At 51.8% G+C, this 20217-nt stretch overlaps 1 protein-coding gene across 5 annotated transcripts in view; it reads left to right on the top strand.

Annotated features, from left to right (window-relative positions):
* SCARB1 (scavenger receptor class B member 1) overlaps positions 1 to 12236 on the top strand; it is an 81701-nt gene extending 69465 nt beyond the window's left edge. For 3 of the 5 annotated variants that reach the window (XM_082667993.1, XM_082667991.1, XM_082667994.1), the window contains exons 10-13: positions 3246 to 3297; positions 4199 to 4345; positions 7465 to 7593; positions 11253 to 12236. In XM_082667993.1, the coding sequence (XP_082524119.1) occupies positions 3246 to 3297; positions 4199 to 4345; positions 7465 to 7593 (328 nt within the window). In that variant the 3' untranslated portion in view covers positions 11253 to 12236. Of the gene's footprint in view, positions 1 to 3245; positions 3298 to 4198; positions 6114 to 7464; positions 7594 to 11252 lie in introns of those variants that run through there. The other 2 variants (XM_082667992.1, XM_082667990.1) reach the window with 2 other exon arrangements.
* The last annotated feature ends 7981 nt before the right edge of the window (positions 12237 to 20217 follow it).

Below are 20217 nucleotides of genomic sequence, written 5' to 3' on the forward strand. Positions count from 1 at the left end.
TCTTGACATTTGTCCCCCAAATTAGCCAGACTCTTCCATCCAAGCTGTCTCCCATTCGACAGAGTAGCAAAAATTAAATCCTGCCAAAACCAAGTGTCTGTAAGTGGAAACTTAGCAAACAGTCTTCTGAAGTGAGACCGTTCACTTGATGGGAGGAATTCTTTAAGCACTGGGTTTCTTTTTCTTTTTTTGGAGTTGGTTTTCAGTAACCGCTTTATCAAGATTTAATTCACACAGTATAAAACTCACCCTTTAGAAGTGCACAATTCGGTGATTTGTAGGACATTCACGGAGCTGGGCAGCATCACCCCAATCAATTTTGAAACATTTCCATCCACCCCCTCAAAAGAAACCCCACGCCCTTTAGCAGTCACTGCCCATTTCCCCAGCCCCAGGCAACCCTTAATTTACTTTCTGTTCCTGTGGACTTACCTATTCTGGCCATATCATGTGAATAGAATTATATAATATGTGTCTGGCTTTTTTCACTTAACATGATGTTTTCAAGGTTCATCCACGTTGTGGCCTGTGTCACTGCTTCATTCCATTTTATGGCCGAATAACATTCCATTGCATGGAAAGACCATGTTTTTATTCATCAGTTGATGGACGTTTGGGTTGTTTCTACTTTTTGGCCATTATGAATAGTGCCGCTTTGAATATTTAAAGTTTCTGTGTGGATGTGTGTTTTCTCTTGGGTAGACACCTTGCAGCAGAATTGCTGGGTCATATGGTGACTCTATGTTTAAGCGTTTCAGGAGCTGCCAGACTGGTTTCCAGGGCGGCTGCGACATTTTACACTCCCACCAGCAGCGTGGGAGGTGCCAGTGTCTCTACATCCTTGCCAGCTCTTGTTATAACATCGAGTTAGGCTAGAGCTGGGTGAGGGAGCACACTGGTCGTTACGTCAGGGTCTGTACTTCTTTATTTTTAAAAATTTTTTTGGTCGCACTGTGTGGCATGCGGGATCTTAGTTCCCCAACCAGGGATCGAACCCGTGTCCCCTGCCTTGGAAGCACAGAGTCTTAACCTCTGGACCACCAGGGAAGTCCCCTGTACTTCTTAGCATATTTGAAATAGTTTCATTAAAAAAAAAATTCCCCCAGAAAGATCCTGGGCTGCAGGAATGTGAGCATCTGTTTGGTTTTGTGAGATGCCTCTCAGCTGGAAAGAATAACACTTTGTCTGAGCTGGTGAGCATGTCAGTGCAGCTCATCCTTACTCCCCCACTAGCTTTTCATTTTTACATTTTGAGGCTGCTCAGAGAGTTTGTTCCTGAAGCGTTTGTGGCGGGTGAAACAGCCCCACGCGTGCGTTAGGTGTCTGCTGCCCAGACGTGAGCTCCACAGGGCTCCCGTCCCTCAGCGCCTGGGCTGCTAACTTGGATGTGCAGGGCCGGCAGGTGACTAAGTGGAACCCGTGGGGATGGGACCAAGGGCCAGCCTCTGTCCAGCGCCAGGGCCCACGCACTCAGTGTGGCCACATCCTATGCATTTGCAAATGCATTTTTCAAAATCTGGATGTTAGCACACAATCCACCTGTTGGGAGTTCATTCAGATTTTTGACAAATGCTGCTCAAGCCAGCAGTCTGTCTGGGTGGCTGGATTCTGCCTGCTGGTGGCCCTGAGCCAGCACCCTGATGTCTCTGGGCCTCTGTGTTCCCATCTGTTCGGAACCAAGGCCGCACAGCTGCCTGGCTGCCCCTGTGGGCTGGGATGGTGGTCTCAAGGGCGGTGGTCCAACAGCAGTGCTTGTCAGCGTCTCCCAGGGCTGTCGAGGAACCTGTGTGGGAAATGTCTGGAGACCGCCGCCCGCCCGGAAGCAGAGCTGTCTGGCTGTGACTTGTCTGAGGAACTTTTGTGCTGTTTGCTCACAAGATAAAGGCAGCAGGGTTGCACACTCTGTGCATTCAATTGACATCAGTTCTTACAAACTCAGATTAAAGAGGCTGAAGTGAAGGGGATGCGCCATTGTATTTCCAGAGCGTCCTCCGTGTCTGTCTCCTCTGTAGGTGATACGGTGTAAATTCATTTCACTGCACAGTACTCTATTGAACAAGCGCTTTTTGAGAACTGTGATTGAGGATTTTGACCTTCTGTGCTGACTCTGGTGCCTGTCCCCTGAGAGAGTACCAGCTCCCCTCCAGCTGTGCCTTCTTTAAGCAGACCCAGGAATGGTGAAGTTACAGAATATTTGTTTGTCCAGTTGTTTGCAGGCATTTGACAACAAGACAACAATAATAAACATCGAGCACTATATGTCTTTTTTTTTTTTTTTTTTTGGCTGTGCCACACGGCTTGTGGGATTTCATTTCCCTGACCAGGGATTGAACCCAGGCCACAGCAGTGAAAGCCCAGAATCCTAACCACTAGGCCACCAGGGAACTCCCCTAGAGCACTTTTTATATGCTGGGTATTTTTCATGGTGTCACGTTCCGTCCTCACTAGAGCCCTGTGAGGAGTCCATTACAATCCCCATTTTACAGAGGAGGAACAGAGAGGGTAAGTAGCATGGCCAAGGTCACACAGCTATCTAGTAGCTGACTGTGTCGGGGGTCCCCAAGACCACTCTCGGGTTTGATGATTCACTGGGAAGACTCAGGGGACCCAGCATGTAGTTAATAGTCACGGCTGTGATTTACTACAGAGAAAGGATTCAAAACATAATTGGCAAAGGGAAAAGGCTCACGGGGTGAAGTCTGGGGAAACCAGGCACAGGCTTCTAGAGCCCTCTCCCAGGAGGGTCACACCGGGACACGCTTCATTTCCCCAGTGACAAGTTGTGACAACATGTGTGAAATGTCCCCTACCAGAGATGCCCAGTAGAAACTCAGCACCCAGGGTGTTTACTGGGGGCTGGTCACGTAGGCGCCTTCTGCTTGGCACGGACCCAGATTCCAGACTCCCCAAAGGAAAGCAAGTGATCAGCATAAACCGTGTTGTTTGTTGTCTGGGCGTATTGCCATCCGGAATAAGATCGGGATTCTGTTTCTAAAAAAGAACACATGGGTATCAGCTAGGTCCCTGGCAGCCCCTCCACGTAAGAATTTTTCATTTAAAGAGACATTGTTGGGTCGTCAGTTTGCGCCCTGTCAGGAGATGCCCATCGCTCAAGCCCATGCCGACCAAGTTGCTGCAACGTCAAATTCCTCCTGACCCTGGGGCTTCCGATCGCAGGTCGAGAGCTGCCTGATCTAAGACACCCTGACATAACTTCTCATTTGCTTGGTCTCGCTTATTTCCAGACAAACTGGGAAGATCGAGCCGGTGATCCTGCCACTGATGTGGTTTGGAGAGGTAAGGCTGCTTCCCTCTCCCCGGGTACTGGGCACCCGAGGGCGTGGTGTCTGATGCCTCAGTGAGGAGTTGATGTGGGCATTTGGGGCAGGAGGCTGTGTGTGGTGGGGAGGCTAGGCTGGGGGAGCTGGACTGAGTAATGCAGAACCATCTGTTAGAAACTTCGCCCTCTCCAAGCACTTTATGTCAGTTATCCCACTGGGTTGAAAGGATCACACGAGATGAGGAACACAGGAGCTGCATGAAACTGTAAAGTCCCTGGTCAGGGTGTAAAATAATTTTGTTAATGCACATGGCCCCTTCTCCTGAGATGAAGGGAAGTTGGTTTTCAGGGTGTCAACTTTTTATTGAAATTTCTTCTCTCCCAGCTTTTCAGGGTTCCTTCTGGCTTAGCTCGTTTTAAATCAGGGTGAGCTAACCGCTGGATCAGACAGGCTTCAGATGTCACGCTCACTTCCCACTCACATCACAGTCTGATGGGGGGCAGGCGGAGCTCTGCTCCACGCAGACATTCAGGGACATCCAGGCTCCTTCCATCTTCTGGTCCTGCCCTCTTGGAGATCTTCAGAATCCGTCTCCATTTAGTAAATTGGGAAAGAGATGGAGAGAATCATATGGGAGCCAGGCGTGGAAGTTGCAGCATCACTGTGCCCCCATCCCATTGGCCAGAACAAGTCATATGGGCCTGCCTAGCTGCAAGGAGTCTGGGAAATGTAGTCCTGTTGTGTGGCCCCAGAGGAAATAAGAGGCATGGCTGGCTCCATCCATCGCATGCTCTGGCCAGTGGGCTTGAGATGGGAAAGGGGTTGGGGGACAGAGGGGTGTGGTGTGGGGTGGCGTCTGCACCCTCAGCCCACAGTACGTGGCACCAGTCCACTTGTTTGTCTTTCTCCTTCGCCAGAGCGGGGCAATGGAGGGTGAGACCCTTCAGACGTTCTACACCCAGCTGGTGTTGATGCCCAAGGTGCTGCGTTATGCCCAGTACGTGCTCCTTGCCCTGGGCTGCGTCCTGCTGCTCATCCCCATCGTCTACCAAATCCGGAGCCAAGTAGGTGGTGGCCAGAGCCTGGCCGGGGCCGAGTGGCCCCTTGCTTGCCTGCTTGGGGGAAGGAGGGGCTCAGATCAGATCCCCCAGCAGCCCCTTCCTGCTGTGCCCACGGACACCTTCAGCCTGCAGCCCGCCTCGGGCGGCAGTCCTAGGTCTCCGCCTGGGCTGGGGAGCTGTTGCCGCATCCTTGCTTCTCTTGCATGTTCTGTTGCCACTTCTCTGCCTGTTCTGGGAGGCCTGGGGACCCTCCCTTGGAGGGGCTGCAGGTGGTTTTGGATCAGGAGACCTGGTACTTGAATGGTTTGTTCTTCAAGTCAGCAGCTGCTGGCTTTCAGGCTCTGGCAGGTACAGGGACACGACAGTGAACAAGGCAGTTGCTACTCCCGGGGGAAGGGGGGTGCAGGGACTGGCATTCTAGTTGGAAAGACAGGTGGAAACCAAGTAAATAAACAGAAGAGATGATTTCACCGATGTTAATAGAAAATGTGATGGGCTTAGGGCAGTGCTGTCTGATACGAATACAACATGAGCCACGTGTGTGATTTTAAATTTTCTAATAGCCACCTTAAGTAAAAGGGAATTAATTTTAATCATATCTTTTATTTAACCCGAATATATCCAAAATATCAATATGACCATGTCCACGTGTAATCAATATAAAAAATATAAATTTTTTACATTTTCTTTCTGGTTAAGTCTTTGGAATCCGGTGTGTATTTTACATTTACATCAGGTCTTGACTGGGACTCGCCCCTTTTCGAAGCCTCAACGGCCATATGTGGCTACCAAGTTGGACACCGTAGCATCCCAGGGCGTTGGCGACAACTATAGAGATAATGTCAGAAAAGGTTTCTCGGAAGAGGTCGAATTTAAGCTTAGAAGTGAATGCTCAGCACAGAGTCAGGGAAAGAGTGCTCCGGGTGGAGGAATGGCCAGTGCAAAGGCCCTGAGGCAGGGGTGGGTGAGGTGTGTTGGAGGCTCCCGCAGGGCCAGGGTGGCTGGAGGGGAGTGGGCATGGGGGCAGCGGGGGAGGAGGTGGCGTCTGAGAGGCCGACGTAGGTCATGCCTGGTCCTGTAATGCAGGGTGAGCAGCTTGGAACTGATTCTGGGGGTGACGGGAAGCTGTTGGAAGCTGTAAAGGAGAAGAGTGACTAGGTCAGTTAACGTGTGGCCGCTTGGTCTTCAGATGGGAAAGCGGAAGCAGGGGGACCAGTGAAGAGGCCCAGGTGAGCGAGGATGGTGGCTTGGACCAGGATAGGAGCAGGTATTTGGGGAAGGGAGCACGGATGGAGAAGAGCCCTGAAGAGCCAGCCCTGGGGCATCTACCATTCAGAGGCAGGAAAAAGAGGGGCCAATAACAAATGCCCCCCTTTTTTGGCCACATTGTGAGGCATGCAGGATCTTAGTTCCCCAAATAGGAATCGAACCCATGCCCTCTGCAGTGGAAGTGCATAGTCTTAACCACTGGACCACCAGGGAAGTTCCAACAAATACACCTTCTTGATTTGCATCATTCATTCATTCATGGCATTCACTGACACCTTCACAGCTTATGGGGGGGTCGCTGTGCACAGTTCTGGGGATACAGACATGAGTAGGATGTGAGGTCCGGAGACCAGGGGGCTTTAAGCAAGTTACTGCCGTCACATGGTGACAAGGCCCGTGGATGCAAGGCCCCCGGGGCAGCGGGGATCGGTGGGCAGCTACCTGGTGGACAGGGGACCCTGTTCAGTGGCAGGGAGTTTTGAAAGGCCATTTTGAATCCATGAACCAGAACCTCCCCCCCCAGTGCCCCCTGCCCCCCGAGTTGTCCTGGAACCACAGGCCTCAGCCTCGGTCGGGGGCTGCGCAGCTCCCCTGCTGCCCCTCGGGCCACCTGCAACGCCTGCTTTCTTGCTTTAGCTCCGGCCAACAGCGTTTTCTCTTCTTCCTCTTCCTCGGAGGCAGCTCGCACGCTCGCTCGCTTAACTTGCTTGTTTGCTGGGGCGAGGATAAACCTTTCCAGGCTCTTAACCTGGGCTTTCAGACCCTTAACCTGATTTCCCTTCCAAATTCCCAGTCCTTTGGGGGAAAAGGTTTGCACTGGTGTGAGGGTACCAGGGCCTCTGGTGTTTTGAGCCCCCAGTGAACGTTGGGGGCCCGGTCCTCTGTCACTGCCCCAGCCAGAGCAGAAGGGAACTCCCTAGGGTTTTTGGAATGAATTATGCTGGGAGGACAGAGGGGCCAGAAGCCCTAGCCCCCAACCCATGGATACCTCCCTGGGGCCAGCATGGGTTTCCAGGAGTGAGGCCCAGGGGAGCAGCGGTGAGGGGCTGGACCAGACAGCCTCTGTCCTCTGTCTCTCCTAATGGTCCGTCAGAAGGGGGAGGGGGAAGATGGTGAGGATGAACAATGTGAAAGCTTCCCTGCTTCACATCCCCCATCCGTGTCCCCCAAATCCGATAAGAATATCATCGTCTCTACTGACCATGGTTGAGGCCCCCTCCCCGCAGGTTTTGCTGGAGGCCCAGTCGTTGAAATTTATCCCATTACGTATTTTTTGGTTTAGCAGGGGTTAGGCCTTACGTGTTTTTATGTATCTGTCCTGATAGGGGAGAAAAAAAAAAAAAAAAAAAAAGAATGGCATGTCGTTAAACTCAACGTATTTTAATTTCTCTTCAAAGACGTTTTTCTTGTCAAGTCATTCTTGAAAGAAAAAATTTTTTTTTTAGACAGAAATGTCACTGTTTCTGGTCGATTTAAGATGCCACCCACTAGCTCAGTCAGTGGAGCACGAGACTTAAAATGCCACTTGCTCAGCTCTCTGAGTCTCGGCCAAGCCACCTTGCCCAGCACGGCCCATCTCCCCTCCGTGATTCGGCTCAAATTTTCAGGCTGACAAACCCTTTTCAGCTCAGCTTGCCCGTCTGACCAAGTGTGTTTCCTGAAGATGCTCGTCTTTCTGTCTTTGGTGAGAGACACCATCACTCCCCAGGTCTCAGCCAACTCCAGTCACTAATGGTGGTTGGACTCTAGAATTCTGTACCCCACCCTCTGCTTTTTGAAAATCGGAGAACCGTGTAAAAACCGTGTGTGTTCGGCTGCAACGTCAACTATAAATTAGCTTGGTTATCTTCTAGGAGAAGTGCTATTTATTTTGGAGTAGTAGTAAAAAGGGCTCAAAGGATAAGGAGGCCATTCAGGCCTGTTCTGAATCCCTGATGACATCAGCTCCCAAGGGGACTGTACTGCAAGAAGCAAGACTGTAGGTGGGTACCAGGTAACACCTCTCGCCCCCCATCCCCTCCCATAGTGAGTAGAACTCTGGCGGCTTGAAACGCTTGGGATCTCACACATCTCTTCAGCCTGAACTTCACCTGGAGTGTCTACAGATTGAAAATACGTATTTGTGTATTTTGTTGTCTTCTTACGTTCCGAGTGATCCCAGGCGTGGTAGGCGATGGAGGGTGACTAGTGGGCTGCTGTCTTGTTTGCAAGGTTGTCTTAGAAAGGCAGGATCGAGGTTTAGGTCTCAGCTGCTTCTCAGACCTCTGGTGCGATATAGACTCTTCTGGGAAAGTCTGCGAAAAAATGCAGAACCACAGACATCCTTCTAGACCTCTTGGAATAGCGTCATGGGTGGGGCCCAGGAATCTGTATTTTAATGGCCCCCTAACAGGATCCTGATGTAGATAAGTTTAAATAAATCCGGATGACTGGCCAAGACAAAAGAATTTAGGCATCACCTGGGCACCAAGTGTAGATCTAGGACTCGGTCTGAGGGTATGGTTGCCAGACTGAGCAAAAACAAACAGCCCCAGAAACAACAACAAACGGACGCTCAGTTACATGTGAATTTCAGGGAAACAGTGAGTGATTTTTAGCCTAAGTGTGTCCCATGGAATTATCAGGACACGCTTCTGCTGAAAAACTGTTTGCTGTTGACCTGAAATTGACATTTAACTGGCTGCCCTCCTTCATCGGGCAGCCTACCTGCGGGAGACGGAGGCTAGTGCCTTTGGGGGTTCACCTCCTGGGCTGTGTTCCTTTAGGTCTGAGGTCTTAGGAGAGCCGAGTCCCGCCAGGGGATGTGACAGGCAGAGCTCTGGGCCCTACGGTTGGGGTTTGGGCGGGGGTGAGTCGCCCTATGCTTATGCCTCGGATTATAGCTTTTGGTTTCTGAAAAATGTACCACCTCTCCAGCTTCTGGGGCTGGGCCTGCTCGGGTTTAAATAGCTTTCCTGAGAGCCACAGGCTGGGGATGAGGTGACAGCCCTACTCTTTGGGACCAGTTGGCGGCTTCCAGTTTGCTTGGATTGCCAGGGCCGGAGGAGGAGATAAAATAGAACATGGGCGCTGGGCGTGGGTGTGTTTGTTGGCAGGTACTGCCAGCCCTGCAAGGAGCGGGAGGGAGGGACCGCTGTGCCCCCAGCCAGGCTCTGGGGGGCTCCTACTGCCCATCTGGGGATAAGAGAGCCCGACCACGTCAGGGCTGGGTGTTAAGGGGGTTGTCTTCCTGAGCTTAGGGGGCAGGGTGTCCTAGCTGGAGACGAGCCCCCCGTTGCCTTCCTCTCTCCCAGAATTCCTCTTGGGACGCCCTTCTTGTGTACAGTTTGGCCCCATTGGCACCCCTGCCCCCTTGCAGCCACGATTCCCTTCTGCAGAAACTTGCCTGGCGTTCTCGCAGTGCAGGGGTGGGGTCTTCAGGCACAGAGATGGGGGTTATTTGCTTTTAGCATAGATAGAGCTGGCGTTTGTGAGGTCTCAGCCCCATGGCTGCACCTCCCTGGACACAGCCAGGATGTCCTGCTCCCTGCCCCCCCCAAAATAAAAATAAAACAAAACCAAAGCTGGAGTCTCTTCGTGATTTACCAGCAGAATCCAAATGTCAAGTTATTAGGGAAGTTTTTGATTAAAGAGATGCTACTGCTCTGTCTTCTGGAAGACAGGTCAGCCTTCGGCCCGGATGAGACCCCTACCCCCCGGTCACGTGTACTTGGGGAAGGCAGTGTCCTGTCGGGTCTGCTTTAGGGGACCAGGCACCTGGGAAGCGGCCAGTGGTCCTGGAGACCTGGAATCCCTGCAGCTCGGCCTCTAGCCTGTGCTGAGTCCCTGGGGACGGTCCTATACCTTGCCCCGCGTCTGGGCATGGGAGTGGCCTTGAGGGGCTGCTTTGCTCCAGGAAAGGGAGGACATGGGGCCTCCACTAGCCCAGAAGGGTGTTTTTGTGCGAATAAGAAAAGACAGCTCCTCTGTGCAGACATGGCCTGCTTTAGGGCTGAGGGCTTGGCAAACAGAGTACACCCCGTTTATACCCACTTGGCTGGGTGCCCTTGTGCAGTGAATAGCCTGGACAATGGTACTGGGCAGCCCTTCAGGGACATGTTCCAGGATCACCTCTTGCAGTCTCATGATTTCTCTCGTTAATTCCAAGTCCTCATTCCTCAGTTAAACGGAAGTGTATTCCCTGAAGGTTTGTACATGTGTCTTTCTTGGGAAGACAGTTTCCCCTTTGCAATTTTTTTTTTTTTTTTTGTGGTACGCGGGCCTCTCACTGTTGTGGCCTCTCCCGTTGCGGAGCACAGGCCCCGGACGCGCAGGCTCAGCGGCCATGGCTCATGGGCCCAGACGCTCCGCGGCATGCGGGATCCTCCCGGACCGGGGCACGAACCCGTGTCCCCTGCATCGGCAGGCGGACTCTCAACCACTGCGCCACCAGGGAAGCCCTCCCCTTTGCACTTTTGAGCGAGGCTTTCTCCAGTCGTGGCTCTCTGGGCCCACATCGCTAAGAATCCCCCGCCCCCCGACCCCCGCTGTCCCATGCTGCCTCTGTGTCGGGGAGTGTGTCGGCAGAGGCGCACGACCACCCCTCCTTGCCCCTGGCTGGAATGTGGCTCGGTGCGCGGAAGCCTGAGCTCTGTCCCCGAGGAAAGGAGTCAGGAGTCCCCCAACGCTCCCCACCCAGAGTGGGGTTTGATTTACCCCACCCCGCGGTGAAGCAGGCCCCTGGGGGTTGTGAGCAAAGGCCCAGGTGGGTAGGGGCGTCCGGGGTTTTCCGACCACAGCTGCTGGGCAAGGAAGCGTCTCCGTTCTTCGAGGGGAAGGAAGCCAGGGCCTGGGGGGATGAAAAGTTGCCCCCAATTCTTATCATCATGGCTACCTTTAAAATTTTCCTTAAATTGAGAAACTTAAAAATGTAAAACTAGATGAACTGCACGCTCTGAGTTCCCTCTCACCCAGACCCAACAACCCTGCTAACATTTTGTCGTATTTCACCTTTTCCCTGTGTGTCCTTTGCCCCCCTCGCCAAGTCCCACTGCCCCTCCCCCTCTCCCCAGAGACATCCATCGCTAGGAATTTGGTGTTTGCATGTTTCTTCCCCTCTAAGTCTGTATATATGTATCCACGAACGACAGATAATTTTTAAAAAGCTTACCTCCGTGGTGTCAAACTATATGAATCACTCCGCAGCTGGATTTCCCCTCTTCAGTTTTCTGTGTGACAGCTGTGTAGGTTGACTACGATCTTGTAACTCTGTCTTTTAAATGCATTCTGATATCAGTGGACATTTAGGTGGTTTCCAGCTTTTCTGTGTTAACGGTATTGCTTATATAAGCCCTGGACTCCTTGCTCTGCCCTTCTCACTGTATTAGGCAAGTCTCTTAGGGTCTCAGTTTCCCCATCTCTAAGATGGGTGAGAGCATGGCAAGATGGTGTTTCATGAGATTAGGAGACCCTTTGTAGTGGAGTCCCAGGAGTCTGTAGGTCACTCCAGTCTTCTCTCATCTCGAGCTTGATGGGGGGGGTGCAGATGGGGGCTCCAAGGGGGGTTTCCATGCTGGTGGAGGATGTACGGGGCGGAGCCAGGGTCCGGGCGGGGCTTGGTGGGCGGGGCTTAGTGATGCAGCACCTCCCCTTTTCTCCACAGGGTCCCGAAGATGCCGCCAGCCAGCCCAGCTTGGCTACTCAGCCAGACCAGCTCTCCAGCCCCTACACCCCGCTTCTTCAGGACTCTCTCAGCGGACAGCCCACTAATCCCAAAGTCTGAGCCACCCCCTGCTACCACATGCCTGTCGCACACTGCACACACCCCCAGCACGTGTCCACGTGTGTGCACAGGTGTGTGCAGACACTCAGGGATGGAGCCGCTGCTGAGAGGACTTGGGGAGAGGCTCGTCAACAAGGACTGTTCCGGAACCTTCTCTCCAAGTGATCCACAGGCCCGACCACAGGTGTTGTGGGCACAGGGTCCCCTCCCTTGGGTGAGCGAGCCTGAGCTCTTGAGGACTCAGGTCACCTCTCCCCAGCGGTCCTCTCCGTCAGTCTCGAAACACTGCAGCCCCCGCCTGGTGGCTCGCCCAGGCAGGACAGGGCCTTTACTCCGAGGGGCTGTGGCCGCTGTCCCGAAACCTAGCCCAGGAGTGCAGAGTGCTTGTGCACCAGCCAGGTGGGCCGCGGGCCGTGGCTCAGCGCCCAGCCCGGACCCGGAGCTGTGGCCACTGGACACCCATCTGGGCCTCAAAACGGAGATGCCGCCGACCACATCCTTAACCCCCTGCAGGATCGTGATCTCCCTGAAGTCTACACAGGCGCCGGATTTGGGTGTCTGCGCCCCTTCCCTCCAGCCTAAACTGACATCATCGTGTATACTGAGCCGGCCACTCCCTGGCTGGGGTGGCAGGAGGCTGTGCCCTGAGCCGCCCCCCACCAGGGTCCTCAGCTCTTCGGTGCCGGGGAGGAGGTGGAGAAGCCCCGGGCCCATCAGCCTGGGTGTCTGGTCGGGTGACCTGTCTGCCCGGGGCTCCTGGTCTCCAGGGCAAGCCTCTGTCTCTTTTCTACTGGAAGAGAAATGAATTTTATCATCTTTTAAAAATAATTCACAGTTGAAATAATAAACCTTTTTAAAAAGTGACTGAGTCTGTGACAGCCTGTTTGAGGGGGGATGGGAGGGCCCCCTGGGAAGTTCTGGGCTCTTCTTTTCTTAGCCAGTAGCTCCTTTCTGGTTACTGCCATGAATGTCTCTCAGGGACTGGGCTGCAGAATTGCCTTTCCCTTGTTTTAAAATTTACTTATTTATTTATTTTTGGCTGCGTTGGGTCTTCGTTGCTATGCGCGTGGGCTTTCTCTAGATGTGGTGAGCGAGGGCTACTCTTCGTTGCGGTGCGTGAGCTTCTCATTGCGGTGGCTTCTCTTGTTGCAGAGCACGGGCTATAGGTGCGTGGGCTTCAGTAGTTGTGGCTCGCGGGCTCTAGAGCGCAGACTCAGTAGTTGTGGCGCACGGGCTTAGTTGCTCCGTGGCATGTGGAATCTTCCTGGACCAGGGATTGAACCCGTGTCCCCTGCATCGGCAGGCGGATTCTTAACCACTGCGCCACCAGGGAAGTCCCTAAAATTTAAACTTGTGTATATTTAACATTTTATATAAATTCTGTGTGAATTCAGTTCTTGTTTAGAAAGCATAGCATCCACGTGGACCACTCCCCCGACCCCGCTTTTGATCGTTGAGTAGAATTCCATCGTAGGCACGTACCACAGGTTTCCAAGCATTCATGAGTTGAAGGACATTTCAGATGTTTACAGTTTTTGACGATTATGAATATAAAGCTACTAAAAACACGAATGTACAGGGTTTTGTGTGAACATATATTTTCTTTTCTTTTTCTTTTGTTTTGCTTGCGGGATCTTAGTTCCCTGACCAGGGATCGAACGGGGGCCGACAGCAGCAAAAGCGCCGAGTCTTAACCACCGGACCGCCAGGGAATTCCCGATTTTCATTTCTCTTAAGTAAAATACCTAGGAGTGAGAGTGCTAGGTCATATGGTAACACGTGATATAGGTTGTGTTTAACAATATTCACGGTAACTGCACCATTCTGCATTCCCACCATCAAGGTATGATCGTTTCACCTGCTCTGCATACAGGCTGATACCTTGGCACTTCCAGCTTTTAAAAAACTGTCGTCATTTGTAGTGGTATCACACTGTGTTTTTTATTTGCAGGGAAATACATCTCCTAATGAGCTGGTGATTTCCTCTTCACCCCCAACGAATTTATGTATCTATGAATGACTGTTACTGCCAGGATGCGACCAATTTTGTCGTCGATTCTATTCTTATTTTGTATAAGTGCAGAGAAGCCTTGTTTACATAAGTACATAGCTGGCAGTGGAAGGAATATCTTAATAGAGTCACTCAATTCTTAATACTGCTGAGTAATGGGCAAAAATCAGGTGACAATCTGTCATCAAAAAGTATTTTTACTGATTTATCAGCTGACGCGTCCATCTGACCTTTCTTCACATTTGTAGAAGGCAGCAAAGTGGAAACCACGGACTTGCAAAAGAACTGCAAAAAGATTACTCAATCTTTAGATCAGTTCTCGAAGCCAGTGTTTGGGAGTGTCCCTCAGGTCGGGGCTGGAGGGCTGGGGAGAGCTGTGCCTGCCTGCTGCGGGGTCGGGGGCCTGGGGAAGGGCGCCTGCCGCCTGGCCCTGATCCCTGGGAGACCCGAAGGTGAAAAGCGTTCCCCAGTTTGAGTCTGATGACCACTGAGAGGATTGTTGACTTCCCTGTGTCCAAGCCGCATCACAGACACCTGCAACTTTTGCATTCAGCCCTGCCTGCTCATAAAGAGAAAAAAGAGACAATCTCCACAAAGCATTCTGGTGTGTGTGTGTGTGTGTGTTGGGACGGAAGAGGTGAATTTACCCTCCACATGTCTCATTGTGTGAACATCTTGCTTGTGAACACCTTGATAAGGTTCAAGCTGATTTGTGTGGTTTTTTTTTTTTTTTGGTACAACTGTGGTCCCTAAACCCAGCCAATGACTTCATCCAGGGCTCAGAGGGAAACTGCCCTCTGGTCCCACACGGGAAAGACGGGCTGTGAGGCCACCTTAAGGGACATGGCATCAGACCTCCTCGTGGCCTCAGGAATTCTCAGGGGTGTCTTTGACCCTGAGGCTTGATTCCTACCCTCTCACTTTACACCGCAACCCCACCCACTATGTGACTCTGCTAACAATATATTTTTTTTCAATTTGAGCCACTTTTTTACTTAAATTTTCTTTTAAAAGAAAATTTTTCTGTAAAAAGTTTGTTTCTTTTGAAAAAGCAGTTTTATCTGGACTTGTGGGTCCAACAGGCAAGTTATATTTTTCTAGTATCCATGAAAATAAATACTTAACTATGTGGAATCTAAAAAATGAAACAAATTAGTGGGACTTCCCTGGTGGTCCAATGGTTAAGGCTCCCCACTCCCAATGCAGGGGGCCTGGGTTCGATCCCTGGTCAGGGAACTACATCCCGCATACCACAACTAAGAGCCCGCATGCTGCAACTAAGACCCGGTGCAGCCAAATAAGTAAATAAATATTTAAAAAAAAAACCCACTAGTGAATATAACAGAAAAGAAACAGACTCACAGATGTAGAGAACAAACTAGTGGTTACCAGTGGAGAGGAGGAGGGGGAGGGGCACGATAGGGGTAGGGAACTAAGAGGTACAAATTACTATGTATAAAAAAATTAGCTATAAGGATATACTATACAGCACAGGGAATACAGCCAATATTTTACAACAACTATAAATGGATTCTATAACCTTTAAAAATTGTGAACCACTATGTCGCACACCTGAAACTTACATAATATTGTACATCCTTTATCTCAATTAAAAAAGAAAAAATAGGGCTTCCCTGGTGGCGCAGTGTTTGAGAGTCCGCCTGCCAATGCAGGGGACACGGGTTCGTGCCCCGGTCCGGGAAGATCCCACATGCCGCGGAGCGGCTGGGCCCGTGAGCCATGGCCGCCGAGCCTGCGCGTCCGGAGCCTGTGCTCCGCACCGGGAGAGGCCACAACAGTGAAAGGCCCGCGTAACGCTAAAAAAAAAAAGAAAACATATTAAAAAAAATACTTAACTGTTAAAGCTTAAAGATGTTCCTCCAGGTGCTACCAGACCTGCCCTATTTGAGAACACTTCACTGTGCCTATCGTGTCCTGCACTCCCTCATCTTTCCACTCTGCCTGTGGAGTAAGTGTGTGGCAGGTTCCCCTCCTCTGTCTGGCTCAGTCCTGGCCATCATCAAAGACTCAATTCCAACTATTGCCCCTCCTCCAGGAAGCCTCCCTGGTCACTTCTGCTCACTCAGCTCTCCCCCCTCTTGGAATTCCTGGGTTGCTGCGTCTGTACCCTAGATGATACTAGAATGTTCTAGAATACTACAAGTCCTAGCTCCAGTTGCTGGAGCCCCTAAACCCCAAAGGCCTGTAATGTAATCCCTGGTACCTGCAATTGCACGGGAAACTGGAAAATTGCTTAACCAAGATGTTTACTCTCCATTCCTTCGCTAACTCAGATGGTCACTTTTTCCACCAGTATTTATCGAGTGCTCGCTATGCACTGTGACTAAAGTTACTAGGGTGGCTTTTCTCGTCTGAAAAAAAAAGGGGGAGGGATAATCTAATACCTGCCTGGCAGGGTCAGTGTGGCATTCAAAAGAGTTGGCGGCCCTGCCTGATGGGTTCAGCACTGGGGACCCTGCATTCGAGCCAACTGTTCCAGAGCTGTCCTGACTGACGCCCCTGGGGTCTCTGCCAGCCTGGCCCACTTGGCTCCCACAAGTGTCCTGTGCGGTCAGTTCTCCAAGCAGCGGCCTGACAGGTCTTCCTGAAATATAAACTATCAGTAGGTTCATCCCTTGTTTAAATCCTTGGGCGGCTTTCCCACACCTGGAGGATCAAGTTCCTTTCTCGAGGGCTGCTGGGAAAATCCTTCCCGGTTTCTGGCTGCGATTCTGCGCTTCTGGGCAATTCCCGGAAATTCCGGGCTCGGCCACTGGGGGGCGAGCTGCGCACACAGGTTGTTCAGAGGTCCGCGTTCTCAGAGGTGCTGAGATCATCTCTTACATTCCTTAAATTGTGGGGTGTTACCTGGGGGTCACAGTCTGGCTTCAGGAAATTGCAACCTCCAGAGATTTCATTTTATGCCTATGTCTGAGCATTTTTTTTTCCTGGGAAGCGTTTTCTTAATATTCTTCAGATTTTCAAAGGGACCTTGACGCTCTCCAAGGGTCCCATGGGCAAGAGTGACACTCCTAAAATAAAACCAGGGTCATGGGATATTCGCGCTTCCTTAGCATGTAAAGGAAAGGGCTCTGGCCTTGGAGGCAGGCTGCCTGCATGCTAATTCGGTTGTGCCAGCGGCTGCGCAGCCTTGCAGCAATCTGTAACCTCTCTGAGCCTCAGGTTTCCCACCCATGAGAGTGAAGATCGCTGCTCTGTGAATCCCCAAGAAGCCTTGTGAGGGTGGAATAGAAATGGCTGTGTGAGCATGCTCTACGGGGTCCAGGACCATTGTGAAAGATCTCAGATGCTGAGCCTCCGGCAAGCATGTATTAGATACCCACTGGGTGCTAAGCACTGGCTGGGCACTGAGAGGGAGTCAAACTGGAAGACCAGCAGGTACTAGGTTTTGAATGCGAAAGTATCCGGAAACCAGAGGGACTCAGAAACAGTCAAAAGGTGTCTGTTTGGATTTGTTAGAGCACCAGTGTTATCTGCCTCAGAAGAACAGTGGTGGAAAAAGCAGGAGAGGTCCCTGCCCTCGTGGGTTTATCTTCGGGTGGGGGGAGACAGTGAACAAGTAAATGAATAAGTGAGATAACTCCAGAGAGTGATGGGTGCAAGCAATGAAAGAAAACAGGTGCTGTGAGGAGAGGAGGTGTTTGGGGGAGGGAGGTGCTACTTAGATGAGAGACGTGACCTCTGAGAAGGGCCATTTATGCTGATTCCCGAAGGATTTTGAAGGGATCAGGAAAAGAGCCCGTTACGAACTGAGAACTGCACGTGCAAAGTCCCTGGGGTAGCGACACACAGACCAGAAATGAGTGGGGCGTGGCTGGAGTGTGGTAAGCTGAGAGGCTGACGAGGTTGGAGAGCTAAGCAGGGGCTAAACACAGCAGGGCCCTGTAGTTTGGATTTTAGTACAATGGGAGCCATTGGAGGGTTTAAGCTGGGCAGCAACGTGATCGCTGATTGGCTGTATGGGGAATTGCGGTGGGGGGGGCAGGCGGGATGCAGACACATTCGGCAGGAGGCACTCTACAGTTTACAAAGTCTCTCTTGCCCCCTGCTCTTGCCACGGGACCCTCGGAGGCCCCGTGAGATGGTGGGGCAATAGAATCAGGCCAGTTTTACAAGTGGGGAGACTGAGGCACCTTCCTGGCTTCTCCGTCCTTTTTGCTGCCTAAGTGATCCCTTTAGGGGAGGCTGCATCCCTTTGCTTTTCACTCTCAAGGCCTCTGCCCTTTGGGCTTTGATCTTTATTTGTGTGTAAGCAGTTGGTTACGCTCTGCCCCCGCCCCCAGACTGTAAGCTCCTGAGGGTCGGTGCTGGGTCTGTGAGGCTCCCGGCTGCATCCCCGAGGGCCTGGCTGGAAGGTGTGTGTGCAAAGTCTCTGTGGAATAAAAGAACGACTCGTTGGGGAGTGGTGGCGTTGGGGGGTGTGGCTGCCGGAGGAGAGAGTGCAGAGCCCGCCCACGTGCAGCTGCTCCGCTCCGCACCCCTCCCTCCTTTCCCCCCCTCACCCGCCTCCTGTATTCAGGCCTCAGAACCCGCCCAGGGCGCCGCCAGATGCTGGAAGTGTAAGCTTTGGTCACCAGGGGGCGCTGTGGGCTCGCCCTCCGAACGGCAGCTCTTGGTCCAGCGTACAAAGACCTGGGCTCACCTTGGGCCTGTCTGGCCAGCCTGGGGGCCTGAGCCACGTCTGAGCCACGTCTCTATTTTGAGGATCTGGGTATATTAAAAGTAAAAAAAAAAAAAGAAGAAAGAAAAAGAAAAATTGACAGACCAGGGCTGCATAACCTGTGCTCCTTGTATGTTTCCATGGAACATGTTAAGAGTCTCTACGCATAAAAATATGTGTAGCATTCCTGTGTGAAAAATAGGGTCTATAAAGTTATTAATTAGCAATGTCCACAGAGGGCAGGATTAGCTGATGGGAAATGACTACGATTCTTTCAGTCTGGGTGGCCGGGCTCAAGGACAGTACGTTCACCCTGGTCTGGAGAATGGCTCCTGGTGAATGCAGGGCCCAGGCCGCGGGGCTGAGGGCTTCCTACGTGCCATGCACTGTTTTAAATCCTTGATCTGAGCGCATCTCATTTTCCTCACAACCCAGGTAAACGCTATTATCGTCACTGTCCTCCTTTTACAGAGGAAACAGGTGCAGAGAGGCAACGTAAACGCCCAAGTTTTTGTTTGTTTGTTTTTAAAATTATTTATTTATTTATTTGGCTGCATTGGGTCTTAGTTGCGGCCTGCGGGATCTTTAGTTGCGGCATGCGAACTCTTAGTTGCGGCATGTGGGATCTAGTTCCCTGACCAGGAATCAAACCCGGGCCCCCTGCATTGGGAGTCTTAGCCGCTGGACCCCCAGGGAAGTCCCCGTCCAAGGTCTTATGGTTGGAAAGTGTCAGGGTCCAGATTTGAAGCTCAGCGGGCAGGTCCAAGGCACGTGTGCTCAGCTGCTGCTGTCTTCATCTCCTCGTGGTCCAGTTAACCAGGACGCGTGACTGTTGCTGGGGAGTCTCCACCAGAGACTCCTACTCTCTTGTATCCCCTTCTGGAATCACGCTGGGGAAACCAGCTTCGAGGAACGTCATTTCCAAGCAAACTGTACAGACGGGTCCTGATTCTGGAGGATCTGAGATTGAAAAACTCATTTACTCCAAACTCAATCCCAGCTCCATCCAGCGTGTGCCCAGCGACTGACTCCTCCGGAAAAGCCTCCAGCAGGGAACATGCAGGCTCATTCCAGAGAGGTCGAGAATGGGAGGGGAAGGAGAGGATTAAGAATAAACATTTCTAAAAATAGCGCTTGGCTCTCTCATACCCACAACAAAACTCCAAAGGGAGGGCAGGGGAGACTGGAGGAAGCCACCCAGGACTTTTGCCAGAGGGACGGCTACGGTCCACCGCTTCGGTGGGAGCCATTTCTCTGACTTGTCTCAGGTGCCAGCTTCTGAGGGTTCCAGGTCTGGCGTGTCTTCCCAGAGGGTGAAGGCCAAATGGCTGTGTCTTGGAGTCTGGAGTCATGAATGTTTCCAGGTTTTATGGACACATTTGCCGTGAAGCCTGAGCTGCTGCAAACTTGGCAAGATCCGGAGTCTTCGGCTAAGCACGAAGGGGGGCCTTCGAGACGGAGGTGTTTGTTTTCGACTTTAAGCGACAGATGTGGGAACAACATTAGCCACGATGCACATTTCTGCAAACTGGATCTCGCTTACCTCCTCCACTTCCATTACAAAATGGGACTTCCACTGCCCTGGGAAAGCATCCCAGCAGATGGATTGGAACGCTGCGGTGTGGAAGGCATTCACGTGGTGGCCCAGCCTGTGGCAGGCTTTCAGAGCTGTGGAACATTCTTCTGGTCTCTGGGACCTTCTGTCTGTGTGTCTTCCATCTGCTATTCCCTGGGCTGCTGGAATTGCTTGCATTTTAGGGGACAGGAACTCCCAGATGAGACACTAAGATCTCTGGTCCTGTTCATGGTATACTCAGCCCTATGGTCTCCAGCTGTGGCAGCAGCAGCTGTTTGGGGGAAGGATGTGGTTTCTCCCATGAGATCAGCCCCAGAGATTAGGCAGGTGGTGGGGTTTGGAAGCCAGAGCTGTTTGCAAAAGAGGCCTGGACATGCTGTGTCCTGCAGGCAAGTCACTTTGGCCCCCTCGGCACCCCTGCCCCCTCTTCTTTCCAACAGGCACTCTAACTCCTGCTGCGTTGATTTCACAGGTCCTCATGGGGGTCACACAGAAGGACATTTTATGCACTTCAAGATGAAAGTAGTTTGAAAATACTTTATTTTATTTAAGAAATTTTTTTGGCCACGTATGCAGG

Source organism: Grampus griseus (genome assembly GCF_964374135.1).
Source record: "Grampus griseus genome assembly, chromosome: 12".
Classification (NCBI taxonomy): Eukaryota; Metazoa; Chordata; class Mammalia; order Artiodactyla; family Delphinidae; genus Grampus; species Grampus griseus.